This window comes from Ylistrum balloti, unplaced genomic scaffold, assembly GCF_031769215.1.
Source record: "Ylistrum balloti isolate Yb309-2 unplaced genomic scaffold, AGI_CSIRO_Ybal_v1 Utg370278, whole genome shotgun sequence".
Lineage (NCBI taxonomy): Eukaryota > Metazoa > Mollusca > Bivalvia > Pectinida > Pectinidae > Ylistrum > Ylistrum balloti.
Window position 1 is genome coordinate 107623 of NW_026782214.1, and position 16638 is coordinate 124260.

General features: G+C 33.1%; 1 protein-coding gene across 1 annotated transcript; it reads right to left on the reverse strand.

Moving 5' to 3' along the window:
• Positions 1 to 12705: 12705 nt before the first annotated feature.
• LOC132552776 (patatin-like phospholipase domain-containing protein 4) lies at positions 12706 to 16351 on the reverse strand. Its single transcript, XM_060216965.1, has 5 exons — positions 16270 to 16351; positions 15590 to 15820; positions 15115 to 15345; positions 13471 to 13536; positions 12706 to 12994 (listed from the first exon to the last, which is right to left on the reverse strand). Exons 2-5 carry the CDS (start codon positions 15758 to 15760, stop codon positions 12707 to 12709), a joined length of 756 nt encoding a protein of 251 aa, XP_060072948.1. The 5' UTR covers positions 15761 to 15820; positions 16270 to 16351; the 3' UTR covers position 12706.
• Positions 16352 to 16638: the final 287 nt, after the last annotated feature.

Sequence of the window (16638 nt, forward strand, 5' to 3'; positions counted from 1 at the left end):
CGTGGATATTTATTTAGTGAGGATACTCACAACACGGACCCACAATATTCAAATCCGTCATCGCAATCAAATTGAATGGGGAAACTCAGTTTGAAATCAAATGATGTGATGCATTGAAACGAAGTTACACTTGCATATTTCATTCTTATTTGTTTTACGGATGAAGTCCACTATTACGGCCTACTGGCCTTTCAGCGGACGAAAGAATATAGGTAGCGATGGGAGAGAGTGACATGGTTGTGAACGTAATGGTTTGGGTTTTGATAATCAGAAAAAGAGGCTTCTGTGTCCCTTACAGCGCCCTAGATAGATGTTTGCATGGGGGTGGGGGAGGCGGGCACAGTGGATGACACATCAGACCTCCTAAAGTGTCAGTTTGCACCAATGAATGGGAGGATCAGTAGTAATCCCCTCTGGTACAGCTTTCCTGTGTATCCTGAGGAATCCTACCTATGACGGAGTATTGCGCAGGTTCTGATGTCCAGGAGAGGAGATCTACTGAGTCCCCTACAGCGATCTAAGTATGAGCTCAAATATCCAGATCCTGACGCCTTTGCCGTGAATGTGGTGTTGCTAAATCGTGTTATATTCTGTTGTAGTAACCTATTGTTTTCAAATATCTAATGATTGTGCTGTGGACAATGACGCCTGTTTATCCAGTGTAGCTATAATACTGTCGGTGGAAATTAGAGTTCTGCCCTAGCTGCAAGATGTTTGGAATAGAAAAGAAGACATTATTAATTATTTCCACGTTATCACAGAACTCGTTGTTTGGTAATTGTTTTAACATAATATTGATATTTGATTTCAATTTTGTTTTGCCAAATTTTAATCTTGTAATAATTTTATTATCCGTCATAGTCTAAAGTTTCCTTAGCTAGTTTGTTTGCTATTTCGTTTCATTCTGATGTCATCAGTACCTTTGTATACATATGTTTGTACCATCGAAGTAAAGACTGAATCATGATGAAATAATATCCCTACAACTGAGGTCGTCCGATGAAAGGCCGAGAGGCTTTACTAGTTAACATAATACCCGATAGATAAACAGCGTCACAAACTCTGAAGAGTAGTCAAACTATAGAAATTTCAAGGTTTTACATTATTTAAAGTTGAAATCAAGTCTTAGACCAATTATAGATCTTCTGGATAGAAAACCCAATTAATTTAATTCAGTCAGAGACATATATAACACATATATATACGTCTCTGATTCAGTACATACCCACATTTGAATACAACATGCCGCAAGTATATATATTCTATGTCCATGGTGAAGCCCCAGAAAGGTACCAGTATAACTTCCTAGTTACGTAAATGTTTTCTGGTTTGAGATAATTTTTAATTTGTTCTGAAAGTACTTCCGAAGCTAAAATTGATTGTCCATGACTTTGAAGTTGTAGAGAAAGGAGATTATAATTATGAGACAGATTGTCAAAAACCTTCAGAACTACTGAAAGTGACGGGAGCATACGCCTCACATCAAAGTATGCACGAAAAAGAGGTAGAAATGGTGGAATTTGAGTATGGATTTGCTACCGTGAGTAGAATTGCTATACTCTACATGGGGCACCAGTTCATTGATCAGTTCAAAACCTTGCACAAGTCTGCATTCCTTATGGCTTTTCATAGTAGAAAGATGACCTTTGTTAAGACAATCTAAACACCACTACTTTAATCTTAATGTACAAGTTTTCTAATAGCTTATAGTTTTATTATGTCTAGACAAGGCCTTCAGCTGGATGGAAGAATTGTTCCTAATACATGTTGTTATACAATTGTACTGTACACCGATCGTGTATTGATAAAGTTATATGTAACATGACTTCCCCATCAAATGCTGTAATACAGAATACTAGTATCAGAGGACACACACCAAGGGTTACTAGAAAACCACATTCGATGCACTACTGGTGATAAATTTAACATTTCTAAAATTGTCATAACGAGACAGGAAAGACTACGCACTAATCACAAACCCAGTCAGAAGGGATGTTTTCTCAACGTTTCTAACAAAGAAACTTCATGAGGCATGTCTCAGTTCTAGGTACTCACTCATCACAATAGATTTTTCTCAAACTCATTTCAAGAGTTGTTTAATCGGATACAATAAGACAATAAAAGTTCCCTTCACAGCTGCGGAGCGTTCTGGTCCGATACATGCCACTGACAAGTTGCCAAGTCAATCTTTTATCAGTTTCGGGATTTCAGAGACACTGATGCCATCATGCGATTTCGGGTCACTATTTCCCTTTTTTCATAGTTTGTTTTCGTTTTAGCAATTTTGGGAAGGGGGCTATTATGGTGAACTTTTCTGTTAGTATGAGAGTATTGAATTATGTACACGTGATTTTCACATACACGCATATAAAAAGAATATTACTTTTTGGTATTTGATAAGACCTTTCGAAGTTTGACCAGGTCTTTTTCTCTTATTCTATTGTAATCTCGACTACAAATCTGACTTTCGTTACTGCACAGAAGGAGATTCCTTCTCTCATTAGTGATATTAACGGCGTTCAACTTTACTGAGGATCGTAGAACATTCTAACATCTAAAGCAGAGGAAATCGAGGTAAGATAATATCGGTATTTGTGTGTGTGTGTGTGTGTGTGTGTGTGTGTGTGTGTGTGTGAGAGAGAGAGAGAGAGAGAGAGAGAGAGAGAGAGAGAGAGAGAGAGAGAGAGAGAGAGAGAGACAACAAGATGATATGTATGGGTAAGGAAAAAACATAACTCTGACTAATTGTGGAAAAAACGAGTGCAAAATATGAAAAAGCCAATAACTTTATGACTGTTCTCTGAAAAGGTAAAGAAGAAGTAACAAGACCACACCCACTATGTAGAGCTTGGTCAATCTAATATTTGATCGTGAAGCATGAATGTAACAATCTACTTACTGTCCATTTTAAGACACAGGAAAGCAGGCGATTCGGAATAATCTTATAAGATACATATCCGATCACCATAACAAATAAATGTGTTGTTCTTTACAGTCGAGCCTTTTCTGACAGTATCATCGAGAAGTACAGCCTCGTATAGAATTTCTGTCGTATGACCAAACTCAATTCAACATTTATAATGTTTGTTCTACATTGTATCTTATAATTAATTAATATTCATAATTTATATATTTTATGTACCGGTAACATCCAATGTAACATCTTTCTGTGATATGTGTATATATTTTACGACAGGGCCATATTGTAAACTAGACTTGTCTAAATATGCAACCCTGGATAAATAAAAGATATTATTATTATTAACTGATTTTCCAACTATATCTAGTCTTTCTTAACAATTTGGCCTCTGTATATTTAGTATCAATTCTGAATGTTTGTAATGTAACAAGATCCGGTAACAAGTTTACCAGAGGTCTACATCTATGCATGCTGTATACATATGTGCACCATCTTCGACATCGTCCTCTACAAACATATTGAAACCAAAACACCTTAGAAGTAGGCATTTGCAGCTTTACCAACAGCTTGAAAACGCGTGTTCATTAAGTTTGAATATAGTTTTTTTGTCATTCATACCTGTATGAAACTCAGAAAAATATTTCTATCAAAGCTTAAATGCAATTTTCGCCTAGGCACAAGCTTTGTGAGAATGAGTAGGAGGTCATGAAATTAGGTCAGAGTCAGCACAATTTGCTTTAATAATTGATAACGATGATAAAATTGCTAATATATAAAGTTGAATCAAGAAAGGGGGTCGTCATGTCGTAAGCTACCGACGTGGAAATATATAAGGGAGATAACCCTGGTTACGAGATACATGCCGTTTAGTAATTATATGTGGTACAACTGAACGAGAATGTCAGTTAAGTCAGTATTAAGATAATCAGTGTTGATTACGAAATCATTAGGATTGATAATGGTTCTTGTTAAGTTCGGGAATCCAACACAAAACGGCGGTGGTGTAATTATCATCAAAAGACATTCTCAAAAATTCTATTAAAGGTTATTAGTTTGTACATATGTATTTGGTTTTCCGAAATGTTAAAAAAGGATATCCTCAGTTTTGATCTTATTGGGAAGAATTCTAGTTCCTTGCACGATAAGAACCAAGACATGCTTGATACTCGTCAGTGTGTCTGGTAGTTTTATTGTCGTTCACCTTGTCCTCGTTTGGGAACGTAACTACGTGAGTTTCGTAGATGAAGTTGAAGACGCCTACCCTTAGAGAACATGTGGTCTTTTTCTTGTACTTGTTAATGACTTTCTGTGTAAATCTTTTGTCCACTGTTTGCTCTATTTTCATTAAACTGGTGGTTGAATTCGCATTCGTTGATATGTCGGCATTTACTTTTTTTCCAGAAGGCATAGTTCGTTTGTATAAGGTATTGTCCAGAAACGAAGGTATTCAGTGTTATGTCCTGTCTGCTGATATTAAGTACCAGTAATATGTACCACAGGCATGGATGTAACATCGGATAAAGAAATACAGACTCTTAAAAATGAATAATAATTGACCTATCTGACTAAATCCATTCGGAAGGCGATCAAAATTCAGCAGCCCTGGTACATGTCTCTCTGGCGTCATCTCAGTCTACAATGCCATCAATTCAATTTATAATGTAGTTCATAGGGTTGGCATTTGAAAGAACCTGGCCAATAAGCAAGCAAGGTGCGCAGATCAGATTAACAAGGTTCTATTGAATACAAGTCAGATTAACTAGGTTCTATTGAAAACAAGTCAGATTAACAAGGTTCTATTGAAAACAAGTCAGATTAACAAGGTTCTATTGAAAACAAGTCAGATTAACAAGGTTCTACTTATACAAGTCAGATTAACAAGTTTCTACTGAATACAAGTCATATGAACAAGGTTCCACTGTATACATGTCAGATTAACAAGGTTCTACTGTATACACATCAGATTAACAAGGTTCTACTTATACAAGTCAGATTAACAAGGTTCTACTTATACAAGTCAGATTAACAAGTTTCTACTGAATACAAGTCAGATTAACAATTTTCTACTTATACAAGTCAGATTAACAAGTTTCTACTTATACAAGTCAGATTAACAAGGTTCTACTGTATACAAGTCAGATTAACTTGTTTCTACTGTATACAAGTCAGATTAACAAGGTTATACTGTATACAAGTCAGATTAACAAGGTTCTACTGTATTCAAGTCAGATTAACAAGTTTCTACTGAATACAAGTCAGATTAACAAGGTTCTACTGTATACAAGTCAGATTAACAGGGTTCTACTTATACAAGTCAGATTAACAAGTTTCTACTTATGCAAGTCAGATTAACAAGGTTCTACTTATACAAGTCAGATTAACAAGTTTCTACTGTATACAAGTCAGATTAACAAGGTTCTACTGAATACAAGTCAGATTAACAATTTTCTACTTATACAAGTCAGATTAACAAGTTTCTACTTATGCAAGTCAGATTAACAAGGTTCTACTTATACAAGTCAGATTAACAAGTTTCTACTGTATACAAGTCAGATTAACAAGTTTCTACTGTATTCAAATCAGATTAACAAGTTTCTACTGAATACAAGTCAGTAACAAGATTAACAAGTCAGATTAACAAGGTTATACTTATACAAGTCAGATTAACAAGTTCCACTGAATACTGTAACAATCTACAAATCAGATTAACAAGTTTCTACTGAATACAAGTCAGATTAACAAGGTTCTACTTATACAAGTCAGATTAACAAGTTTCCACTGAATACAAGTCAGATTAACAATTTTCTACTTATACAAGTCAGATTAACAAGTTCCTACTGAATACAAGTCAGATTAACAAGGTTCTACTTATACAAGTCAGATTAACAAGGTTCTACTTATACAAGTCAGATTAACAAGTTTCTACTGTATACAAGTCAGATTAACAAGGTTCTACTGTATACAAGTCAGATTAACAAGGTTCTACTGTATACAAGTCAGATTAACAAGTTTCTACTGAATACAAGTCAGATTAACAAGGTTCTACTTATACAAGTCAGATTAACAAGGTTCTACTTATACAAGTCAGATTAACAAGTTTCTACTGAATACAAGTCAGATTAACAAGGTTCTACTGTATACAAGTCAGATTAACAAGTTTCTACTGTATACAAGTCAGATTAACATGGTTCTACTTATACAAGTCAGATTAACAAGTTTCTACTGAATACAAGTCAGATTAACATGGTTTTACTGTATACAAGTCAGATTGATAAGGTTCTACTTATACAAGTCAGATTGATAAGGTTCTACTGAATACAAGTCAGATTAACAAGGTTCTACTGTATACAAGTCAGATTGATAAGGTTCTACTGAATACAAGTCAGATTAACAAGGTTTTACTTATACAAGTCAGATTAACATGGTTCTACTGTATACAAGACAGATTAACAATTTTCTACTTATACAAGTCAGATTAAGGATCTCCACTGTATACAAGTCAGATTAACGAGGTTCAACAATATACAAGTCAGATTAACAAGGTTATACTGTATACAAGTCAGATTAACATGGTTCTACTTATACAAGTCAGATTAACAAGGTTCTACTGTATACAAGTCAGATTAACAAGGTTCTACTGTATACAAGTCAGATTAACATGGTTCTCTGTATACAAGTCAGATTAACAAGGTTCTACTTATACAAGTCAGATTAACAAGTTTCTACTGTATACAAGTCAGATTAACAAGGTTCTACTGTATACAAGTCAGATTAACAAGTTTCTACTTATACAAGTCAGATTAACATGGTTCTCTGTATACAAGTCAGATTAACAATTTTCTACTTATACAAGTCAGATTAAGGATCTCCACTGTATACAAGTCAGATTAACGAGGTTCAACAGTATACAAGTCAAATTAACAAGCTTCTACTTATACAAGTCAGATTTACAAGTTTCTACTGTATACAAGTCAGATTAACAAGTTTCTACTTATACAAGTCAGATTAACATGGTTCTCTGTATACAAGTCAGATTAACAATTTTCTACTGTATACAAGTCAGGTTAAGGATCTCCACTGTATACAAGTCAGATTAACGAGGTTCAACAGTATACAAGTCAGATTAACGGGGTTCAACAGTATACAAGTCAGATTAAGGATCTCCACAGTATACAAGTCAGATTAACGAGGTTCAACAGTATACAAGTCAGATTAAGGATCTCCACTGTATACAAGTCAGATTAACGAGGTTCAACAGTATACAAGTCAGATTAACGAGGTTCAACAGTATACAAGTCAGATTAAGGATCTCCACTGTATACAAGTCAGATTAACGAGGTTCAACAGTATACAAGTCAGATTAACGAGGTTCAACAGTATACAAGTCAGATTAAGGATCTCCACAGTATACAAGTCAGATTAAAATCTCTACTGTATACAAGTACGTTCAACAAGGTTCTACTGTACACAATTCAGATTAACACAATTCCTTCATATTGAAGCCATATTAACAGACAATAGAATATTTTCAGCTTCTTGCAACGGAAAGTAAAAACAACATTGAAACTGATGATATGTTTTATTGTCATAAACACTTGGATAAAAATATGATTGTCATGATGTAAAACAAGTGCTATTATCTTATAATTTGTAATGGTCATGGATTAAAATCTAAACTGAAATCACACAATTCAATGACTTCATCATGTTTGTAAGACAGTTCATATGATCAAGATGTTGATAATAAAAATTTCATAAAAGAATTACACGTACAATCAAAATCCACAAAAATAAAGGTGATATTGTGTGTTAAGTACGATTTCTAATATGTCCTTGGAGTAAAATCTATTTTATCTTTGGTCAAGACATATATAATACTGAAATCATAAACATGTTTATCTTTGGTAAAGCAAAATTAAAATACTCCCTGAGTTACTCATTAACATAACTTCACTCAGACTTAGTAACTCATAAACATTTTTCTCATGTATGAGATATATCTATATATCTTATAAAACATTCCTGGAAGTTAATTTTTGTCCTCCAAGAAAATTTTTTATTTTTGTCTAGTACTAAATTCATCCTAATACATAAAGCATAAAAAATATGCATCAGCTTTAACTTAAAATCTTAGCCACCATTTTATTTTCATGTTATTGACAAAAAGGGTGAAATTGTTTAAAGGTAAACAGCTGGGAAAGTTTCTTAAAATTCAGTATACTTAGTCAGTAATATGTCTAGTTTGGTACAGCTGTACTGACTTAGGAACTCATTATATATACTGTATATGTATACTATACCTATAACAATTTTCGAAGTCAATTTTAAATTTCAATTAAATCAATATTTGTTGAGGAATAATTAACTTAAATTCACAAAGTAAAACAAGAAAATAAGTTAAAATTTGGTAATATCTATACTATACTCATGGATTTACTCATAACTATGGCTATTTATTGGCACTCTGTGATTGTCTTGTTATCATATGATAGAGAGTTACAATGTATTAAAGTAGAGTATATTTAGATAAAGGATTAAAATGGCTGTATGCATGTTTTAAAAACAGATATACTGAAGTATCAATACTTAGACATTACACCAATACATTTACATATGTAACACGAAAATCAAGATGAAGTACATAGAAATGTACAATGTTGACACACCATTACTCAGCATACCCAGAAATATAAATCCCTTTAGGAATATTAATACATATACCTCGGATCTTCATCTAAGGTTATGTAGACCAACACTGTACCCGACTGAGCTAACAAGGTTCCATCAACATCAAGCAAAAAATAAAAAAATTTGTCTACAACACCAAAACATAGTGAATGAAACAATAGAATACAATAAATATAAGACACCAAAACAATACAGATTTCTATAAGACACCAAAACAATACAAATTTCTATAAGACACCAAAACAATACAGATTTCTATAAGACACCAAAACAATACAGATTTCTATAAGACACCAAAACAATACAGATTTCTATAAGACACCAAAACACTATAGATTTCTATAAGACACCAAAACAATACAGATTTTTATAAGACATCAAAACAATACAGATTTCTATAAGACACCAAAACAATACAGATTTCTATAAGACACCAAAACAATACAGATTTCTATAAGACATCAAAACACTATAGATTTCTATAAGACATCAAAACACTATAGATTTCTGTAAGACACCAAGAGACTACAGATTTCTATAAGACACCAAAACAATACAGATTTCTATAAGACATCAAAACACAATAGATTTCTGTAAGACACCAAGAGACTACAGATTTCTATAAGACATCAAAACAATACAGATTTCTATAAGACACCAAAACAATACAGATTTCTATAAGACATCAAAACACTATAGATTTCTATAAGACACCAAAACAATACAGATTTCTTTAAGACACCAAAACATAATACATATTGTATATAACACCAAAGGACTAGGTTTCTATAAGACACTGAAGCAATATAGATTTCTATAAGACACCAAAACACAATAGATTTCTGTAAGACACCAAAACAAAATAGATTTCTGTAAGACACCAAAACACAATACATATTGTATATGACACCAAAACCAAATACAATTGTATAAGACTGCAACATACAGTACATTTCTTTAAGCCACCAACCTATAAGAAAAATACACATTTATATGACACAATTGAGTACATTCAATGCCTTGCAAAAAATAAACCTTTACTCAATTCATGAAATAATATAAACTGGAAAATTTCTGCACTGTGGAATATGAGCACTTCAATCAAATTCTTTGTTCAATTTGTAATTTACTGTGATAAGTCGTAAGTCATAAGTACATGAAGTGAAAAGAGGTGAAATTAAACTACATATACATTTTCCAGTAAATCTATATTCAAAAATAGTTATAACAATCTATCTTATTGTTTTCTATCTAAAATATATATACTATATTATAAATATAAAGATGGCATTTCATAAATAAAGAAGCAGAAAGCACAATAGTCTGGACATTTATCAGATAGCACCTTATCATTATCTATACAAAATTACTTGAACAAGTGAAATTTATAGGTATACAAAATAAGCACAAATCCATATTACCAACATGGTCTGGACGCTGAACACACCAACTCAGTTGTACATTCAGTGCCATTTCCAGGCAATAAAGAGTCATGTTTCTGTATTTGTCCTATGATAAAGATTGGACGATGAACGGGAAAATTACAAGTCAACTGGATTACATAGAGACAGTATTAGGAAGATAAATATATGAACAGAAGCTGAAGTCCTATTATTACTAAAGCACTATGTAAATCAATATGAAAAAATAGATCACAATTATTTTTTTACATTGAATCAACAGTTAGAGTGTGACAAGGGGAAATCACTCTAGCAACACAAATCATATTACTCTCAGTATTAGACTGAATTGTCTGCTGTAGGTTTTCTGTTCTCCTCTAGACTTTGCTTTGAAAATATGTCTTGGTTTCAACGATTGCAGTCTAGAGGAGAAAAATTGTAACAGTAATAATGACTACTATGGTATATATACTAATTGTAGAGGGGAGATCTTTCTCTTATAAATCCTATTATCTGGACCGAGACCACAAATACTTCTTGGTTCAGGACTGACAAATGAGGTTCCTGGAAAATGTTGATTTCTTTAGTTTAAAAACTAACATGCCTCTTTGAATATAAATTTTATGTAGATCTGTTTTCGACGATATCATGGTCCTGTGTGAAAAGACTTGTTTCCACCTCTATCCCCAACTCTGAAAGTGATCCTGTCCAGATGAAGTGAAAAGTTGTAGATGATCTTTGGGCATTTGTTTTGGATTTTCATGTTACAACGAAACATATAGTGCTGAGTGTGAAAGGGGAGATCACTCTCACACATTTATAATCTACCAAGTGTGAAAGGTAGATCACTTCCATCCACTTCATATAATCAGCCGAGAATGATACAAACTATGGATTGTAACAGGGGAGTTCACTCTTGAACAAATAATACTAACTGCGGAGCATGACAGGAGAAATTAATGTAACAAATAAAACTGAGCATGACAAGGGAGATCACTCTAACAAATAAAACTATCGGGTGAGTATTGATCTGGGTCAAATATAGATATGATAGGTCACTGGTTAAACACTGGAATGTGACAGTTATAGGTATTAATCACATAGAATCAAACTGATGCGACTACAAGAGGCTGTCTCTTGGCAGTGCTCTGTGGCTGAACATCTTTAAACATACAAAGTAAAAATTTAACAAGATCACTGACATGTCACTCAATCATTTAGACGTAAAAAACTGTTATTGCAAATATAGATAATCCCTTTAGAAATACCACAGCTGTGTCATGTATTGCATGTAAACCAAGAAGTATCTATTCAGATATGTTATTGTATAAAGTGAAATTGAGTAAATATGTGAGGAAATGATATTAATGCCATTCAAAACACATGTATAACCCTATTCATGCAAAAATTCTGGTATTAAGATTTTAAGAATAGGAAAATGGTCCCTTTGAAAAATGTCATTAATAATTTCATCACATATATTTATGGACCAATACAATCTGTAAAACTCATTCAGTGTTTGTTACTGAAGAAAATGAATGTTGATAAGCATACATAATGTATATCTGTCTATTCTAATTTTTACTAGACTTTTTATACAACAACTTTAATCGGAGTTCTCTATGATGAAATTGGTAACTTGACTCTGATTCAATATTTTTTCCTTGTAAACAGATAATGGTCATCTTCATTTAAAACATAATTAAATTGAAAGAGCAAAACTTCAGTGTTTAATAAAAACATTTACAATTTAATTAATCTAGAATTAAATAGATCTGTATGACCAGTCAGTCCTTACATCTAGAATGCCCAAAATAATTTCTCAGATTTGTTCATCAAAAGAAAATTTTAGTTGATAGTAAAGTAAAGCTATCTACAGGACGATGCCAAAAACTCAATGTAATAATGTAAAACAAAACATCACACCTGGTTTCATCACCTAAAATTTGGTATATATTTGGTACCAGAAAAGGTACTCATTGAAATTGTCCACAAAGGTATCATTTAAAAAAGATTTTTATGTATTGGTATACCAATGTAATCAAGTGTTGTGCTACAGCATTCTTTATCTCAATTTAGGAAGCTCTGAAATGTCTGGAGTAAAATTCACTTGTATCAGTTTTTGCAATATCTTTTTAATTGCAATTTAATTTTAATTGCAATATCTTTTTAATTGAAAAAGTCCTCTGTAAGACAATGCATTAGACATATACACATATGCTATTAAAATGAAGAATAACCAGTCATTTCTAAATCATTAATATATCATTAACACATCTTTAGTCATGTAAACATAACAGATACAACAATAACATCTGTATATAAATTGAGAACAATTTAGGAAGACAACTACACTTCCGGGCAATTTTTTAGACCTTGTTCTTCAGTTCTTAAAGAAAGATTGAAGAATTTGTTAATTAAATTCAAAATTAATTTGCCTGTCAGGTAAATGTTTCATGAGACACAATAATGGTATTATTCACAAAATATATAAATCTTTGTCTTCGAAAACAAAAACAAAAGGGACACAAAAGTGAATGTGAAACCAGGTAAGTAACACTATAAAGGGTTTTTGCTCACCCACTGTGCTTCTGTTTCGGCTTTTTTTTTTATATAAAAATATAATTGTGACAGATATTGAATCAGTGTCAGTTTAAATCTTACAATAAAATCTTACTGTGGTATAGAGATCTACCAATCAAGATACATACAGCCCCTCCTTCTTAAGGAATTTTTCAGCATCTCTTATACCCTGGTTGAAATAAATTTTCAAATTTTTCTGTGAAGGGGGAAACAAAGCATGGATACCTCTCACCATATTTCTCCTATTCATTTGGAAATGTTGTTCTGCAAAATTAAAATACCATCCCTTGCCTGGCTTGTCACGGGGGCAGATGTCTTGAGGCCCACAGAAGGGTGACACTGTCAGTGTTCTGCCATCCTCAAATATAACCAAGTTGTTTGTCATACCCCCATCCATGTATTTCTTGATAAAAAAAAACATAAAGCAATTATTTTCAGAGTCTGTTACTTATTATGAGTATAATGATGAAGATTTAAATGAAACTCAAACATCTAACTTGGTCTATGTATAGAACACCTATTTACATTCCATGTCTCTATCTAAACACTACCATAAGAAGTTGCATTTATAAGGCTATAACCACAAGCCCACATCATATTAATATGCCTCTCCTTCAGTCAAACTTGATATAATTTGTTGTGGTGTAAGAAGCAAACATTTAAATGACATACAGGACTGTTTCTTTTGAAAATGACATCTGTAATGACAATAGGGAGAATTACCAAATATTTGGGAATATCTGTATTAAGATCTGGTATAACAATGGTGGATAAAAATTTGCAATGATAATATCTATGTATTACAAAATTAAAATTTGCAGTTTCCAGTACATATATAAGAGGTATAAGAAAGTTTGAAATAATAGACAACAATCTCACCTTGCCTGATATAACTGGACTTCTTAGTGCAGCGTAAAAAGGAATGTGACAGCTGGCCATCAGGTGCTACAGGCAACAAAAATAAATTTTTTTTTTAAAAATCTACAAACATACATGATAAAGACATCTCTTAAAATTTATATCCTTGAATTGGGAATCTTTTATCAATCCTGATTCATTCAGCAATTATCTTGTCAATTCATTTTTCCATGATTTCAGTGTGCAACAACATCCATCAACATTACGTCAAAATATAGAAAAACTCATACTTGTATATTGATAAGAAAATTTACATCATTTATTCTCTCTGTCTTAAAAGTCAATGTAGAATATAATTTTGACAGATAATGGTATAAAACTGACATTCCAAGAGACCAAACTTTTCACAGACATCGTGGATAGGTTTACTTCTACACAGACATACTGGTTGTGTGCTAGTTTACCTCTACATAGAAAACTGTGGGATATTTTACCTGTACACAGACATCGTGAGGTATTTTCCCTGTACAGACATTGTTGGCTAGTTTACCTGTCCACAGATATTAGTGGGTATTTTAGCTGTACAAAGACATTGTGGAGTATTTTACCTGTCCACAGACATTGTGGGGTATTTTACCTGTACACAGACAATGATGGGTATTTTACCTGGACACAGATATTGTGAGGTATTTTCCCTGTACAGACATTGTGAGGTATTTTACCTGTACAGACATTGTGAGGTATTTTACTTATACAGACATTGTGAGGTATTTTACCTGTACACAGACATTGTGAGGTATTTTACCTGTACACAGACATTGTAGGCTAGTTTACCTGTCCACAGATATTGTAGGGAATTTTACCTGTACAGACATTGTAGAGTATTTTACCTGTACAGACATCGTGGGGTATTTTATCTGTACACAGATATTGTTAGCTAGTTTACCTGTCCACAGATATTGTGGGATATTTAACCTGTACAGACATTGTGGGTTATCTTACCTCTACTAACATTTTGGCTAGTGTTCCAGTCCACAGACATTGTGAAGTATTTTACTTGTACAAAGACATTGTTGGGTATTTTACCTGTCCACAGATATTGTGGGATATTTTATCTGTACACAGAAAAATTGTGGACAAAATTTATATATAGGGGTTGCGTCTGGTTATTGGTAGATAATGTGGGCTTGTTTACCACTACACAGATTTTGTGTATGGAAAGATGGTAAAAAATGCTAAATGCTTTATGCAAATTACTAATGTACAATGCTAAATGTGAAATGCTTATTACAAAAATGCTTCATATGAATGTTATAACTTACACCTTTATGGGCTAGTTTACCTGTACACAGACACTGTTGGCCAGGATACCTGTATAACTTACACCTTTATGGGCTAGTTTACCTGTACACAGACACTGTTGGCCAGGATACCTGTTTAACTGATACCATTTTAGGCTAGCTTTATTCTGAAACTGATTTCTTTCCTTACTAATTCTATATATTACCTATCCAGTTATAAATTCTTTCTAACATTAGAAAGACATCTAACCTTTATCCAGTGCCTTGTAAAACTAAATCACCATTGAATCAACTGTAATTAATTCTACAAATTTTAATAAGATCATATAATTTACCTACAAGTAAATATTTTCACCTATTTTACCTGTATAAGTTCTTCTCTTGAAGAATACTGAGCAGCAATCTCATTCTTTTTTGTCTGGACATTTGTAATGGAAATATAGAGAGCGTCAGAACAAAGTTCATGAGCATTTGGAGGAAGATGCTCTTCTAGGAATCCACGCAATGGTACCAGAAGGTTAAAACCTGGTGTCAGAGCTCCCAGTGGTTTCTTACGAATGTCATCAGCTAACTTCAAAGTAAAATCAATGCAGGCCTAGAAAAATATATAACGGTTAAAGTGAGTTCCAAAGCTGGCAAAAGATAAATCTTGAATGAAATGTTTACATACATTACTACCTCAGGAAAGTCTATTTTCATACCTTAAAAGATTTGTAAAATATTTTAAACTTATACAAATATAAGATCATGTTTTAAACTCTGTGTTTTAATTGACCTGATTTGATAAAAAGAATTAAAATTTTCAGCAAATAATAACTGACAATCAGTCAGATATTAACCTCAATCTTGGTTGGATCTGCCACTAACACACAACCAATCAATGACCCTGCTGATGCTCCACACACTCGCTTCAGGCTTTTCAGGAGAGTGGGGGCGTGGTCTCGAAGACAGACTGCCACGCCCAGATGGTAAATCCCAAGGAAACCACATCCACAAAGTGATAAGTTCATGTTGAGAATATTGCATCACCCTGTTCATTTAAATGTCATCTTCCATTCCACAAACAGCTCCTTAAAAATAGAACCGATACAGTACAATAACGCACATATTGTCATAAAGCAATACTAATCCCCATTCAGTGATCCGTTGCAGCATATTAAAACTTGTATTTAAATGAGAGAATGATGATATCTTAACACAAAGAGGAGCACACAAACTTTGTAGCCCAGTATGGTAGCATACTACACGAAAGGGGCCCAGTATTTATCTGTTGCTATAGCTTGTCATTGTTATAGTTCGGACATACACTTTCACGGCTTTGGATGCAGGTTGATTGCCTCCATATATAACTTTACTCTGGTTTCATGAAAATAGGAACCACCTCTAAAAACTAACAAAAGACTACTGGTTATGTTACTGTAGGTGTAGGCCTACAGTACTTTGGCCATATGAACGCTGGTGAAAAACAAATTGTCTAGTTTACGAGCCAACAGGATATATTATGAACAGATTAACTTACTGTATATCAATTAGATATTGTCATCAAAAGGTGTTCGAACCAGCTGTCTTTTGATATCTTAGAAACGTGATTCCTTTCTCTGCTCATTGCAGAAAATCGCAAGTAGTTTCGTTACCAGCCAAATTTAGGTTCCTTGTGGCTCTCGCTGAACAAAACTTGACCTATGAGCCTGACAACAAATCCGGATTAGACACGTCTAAAATTAAAGTATACAATATCGTAATACTTTAAATTCCACACCACTACAACAAAAATGAAATGTTTTCGGACAGCTTTATAATAAATAAAACAGCAGAATTTTGTGAAATTGTATTTTGTATTTTCATACTCAAATTCCGGAAAGTTGGATCCCCTGCTACACAGCCAAAA

Excerpts from the sequence above, each read along its gene's own strand:
- LOC132552776 (XM_060216965.1), bottom strand. The coding sequence starts at position 15,760 with ATGAACTTATCACTTTGTGGATGTGGTTTCCTTGGGATTTACCATCTG. Across the intron at positions 15,346-15,589 it reads CAGATCCAACCAAGATTGAG|GCCTGCATTGATTTTACTTT; the intron begins GTTAATATCTGA and ends ATATTTTTCTAG. Across the intron at positions 12,995-13,470 it reads GTCCAGTTATATCAGGCAAG|AAATACATGGATGGGGGTAT; the intron begins GTGAGATTGTTG and ends TTTTTTATCAAG.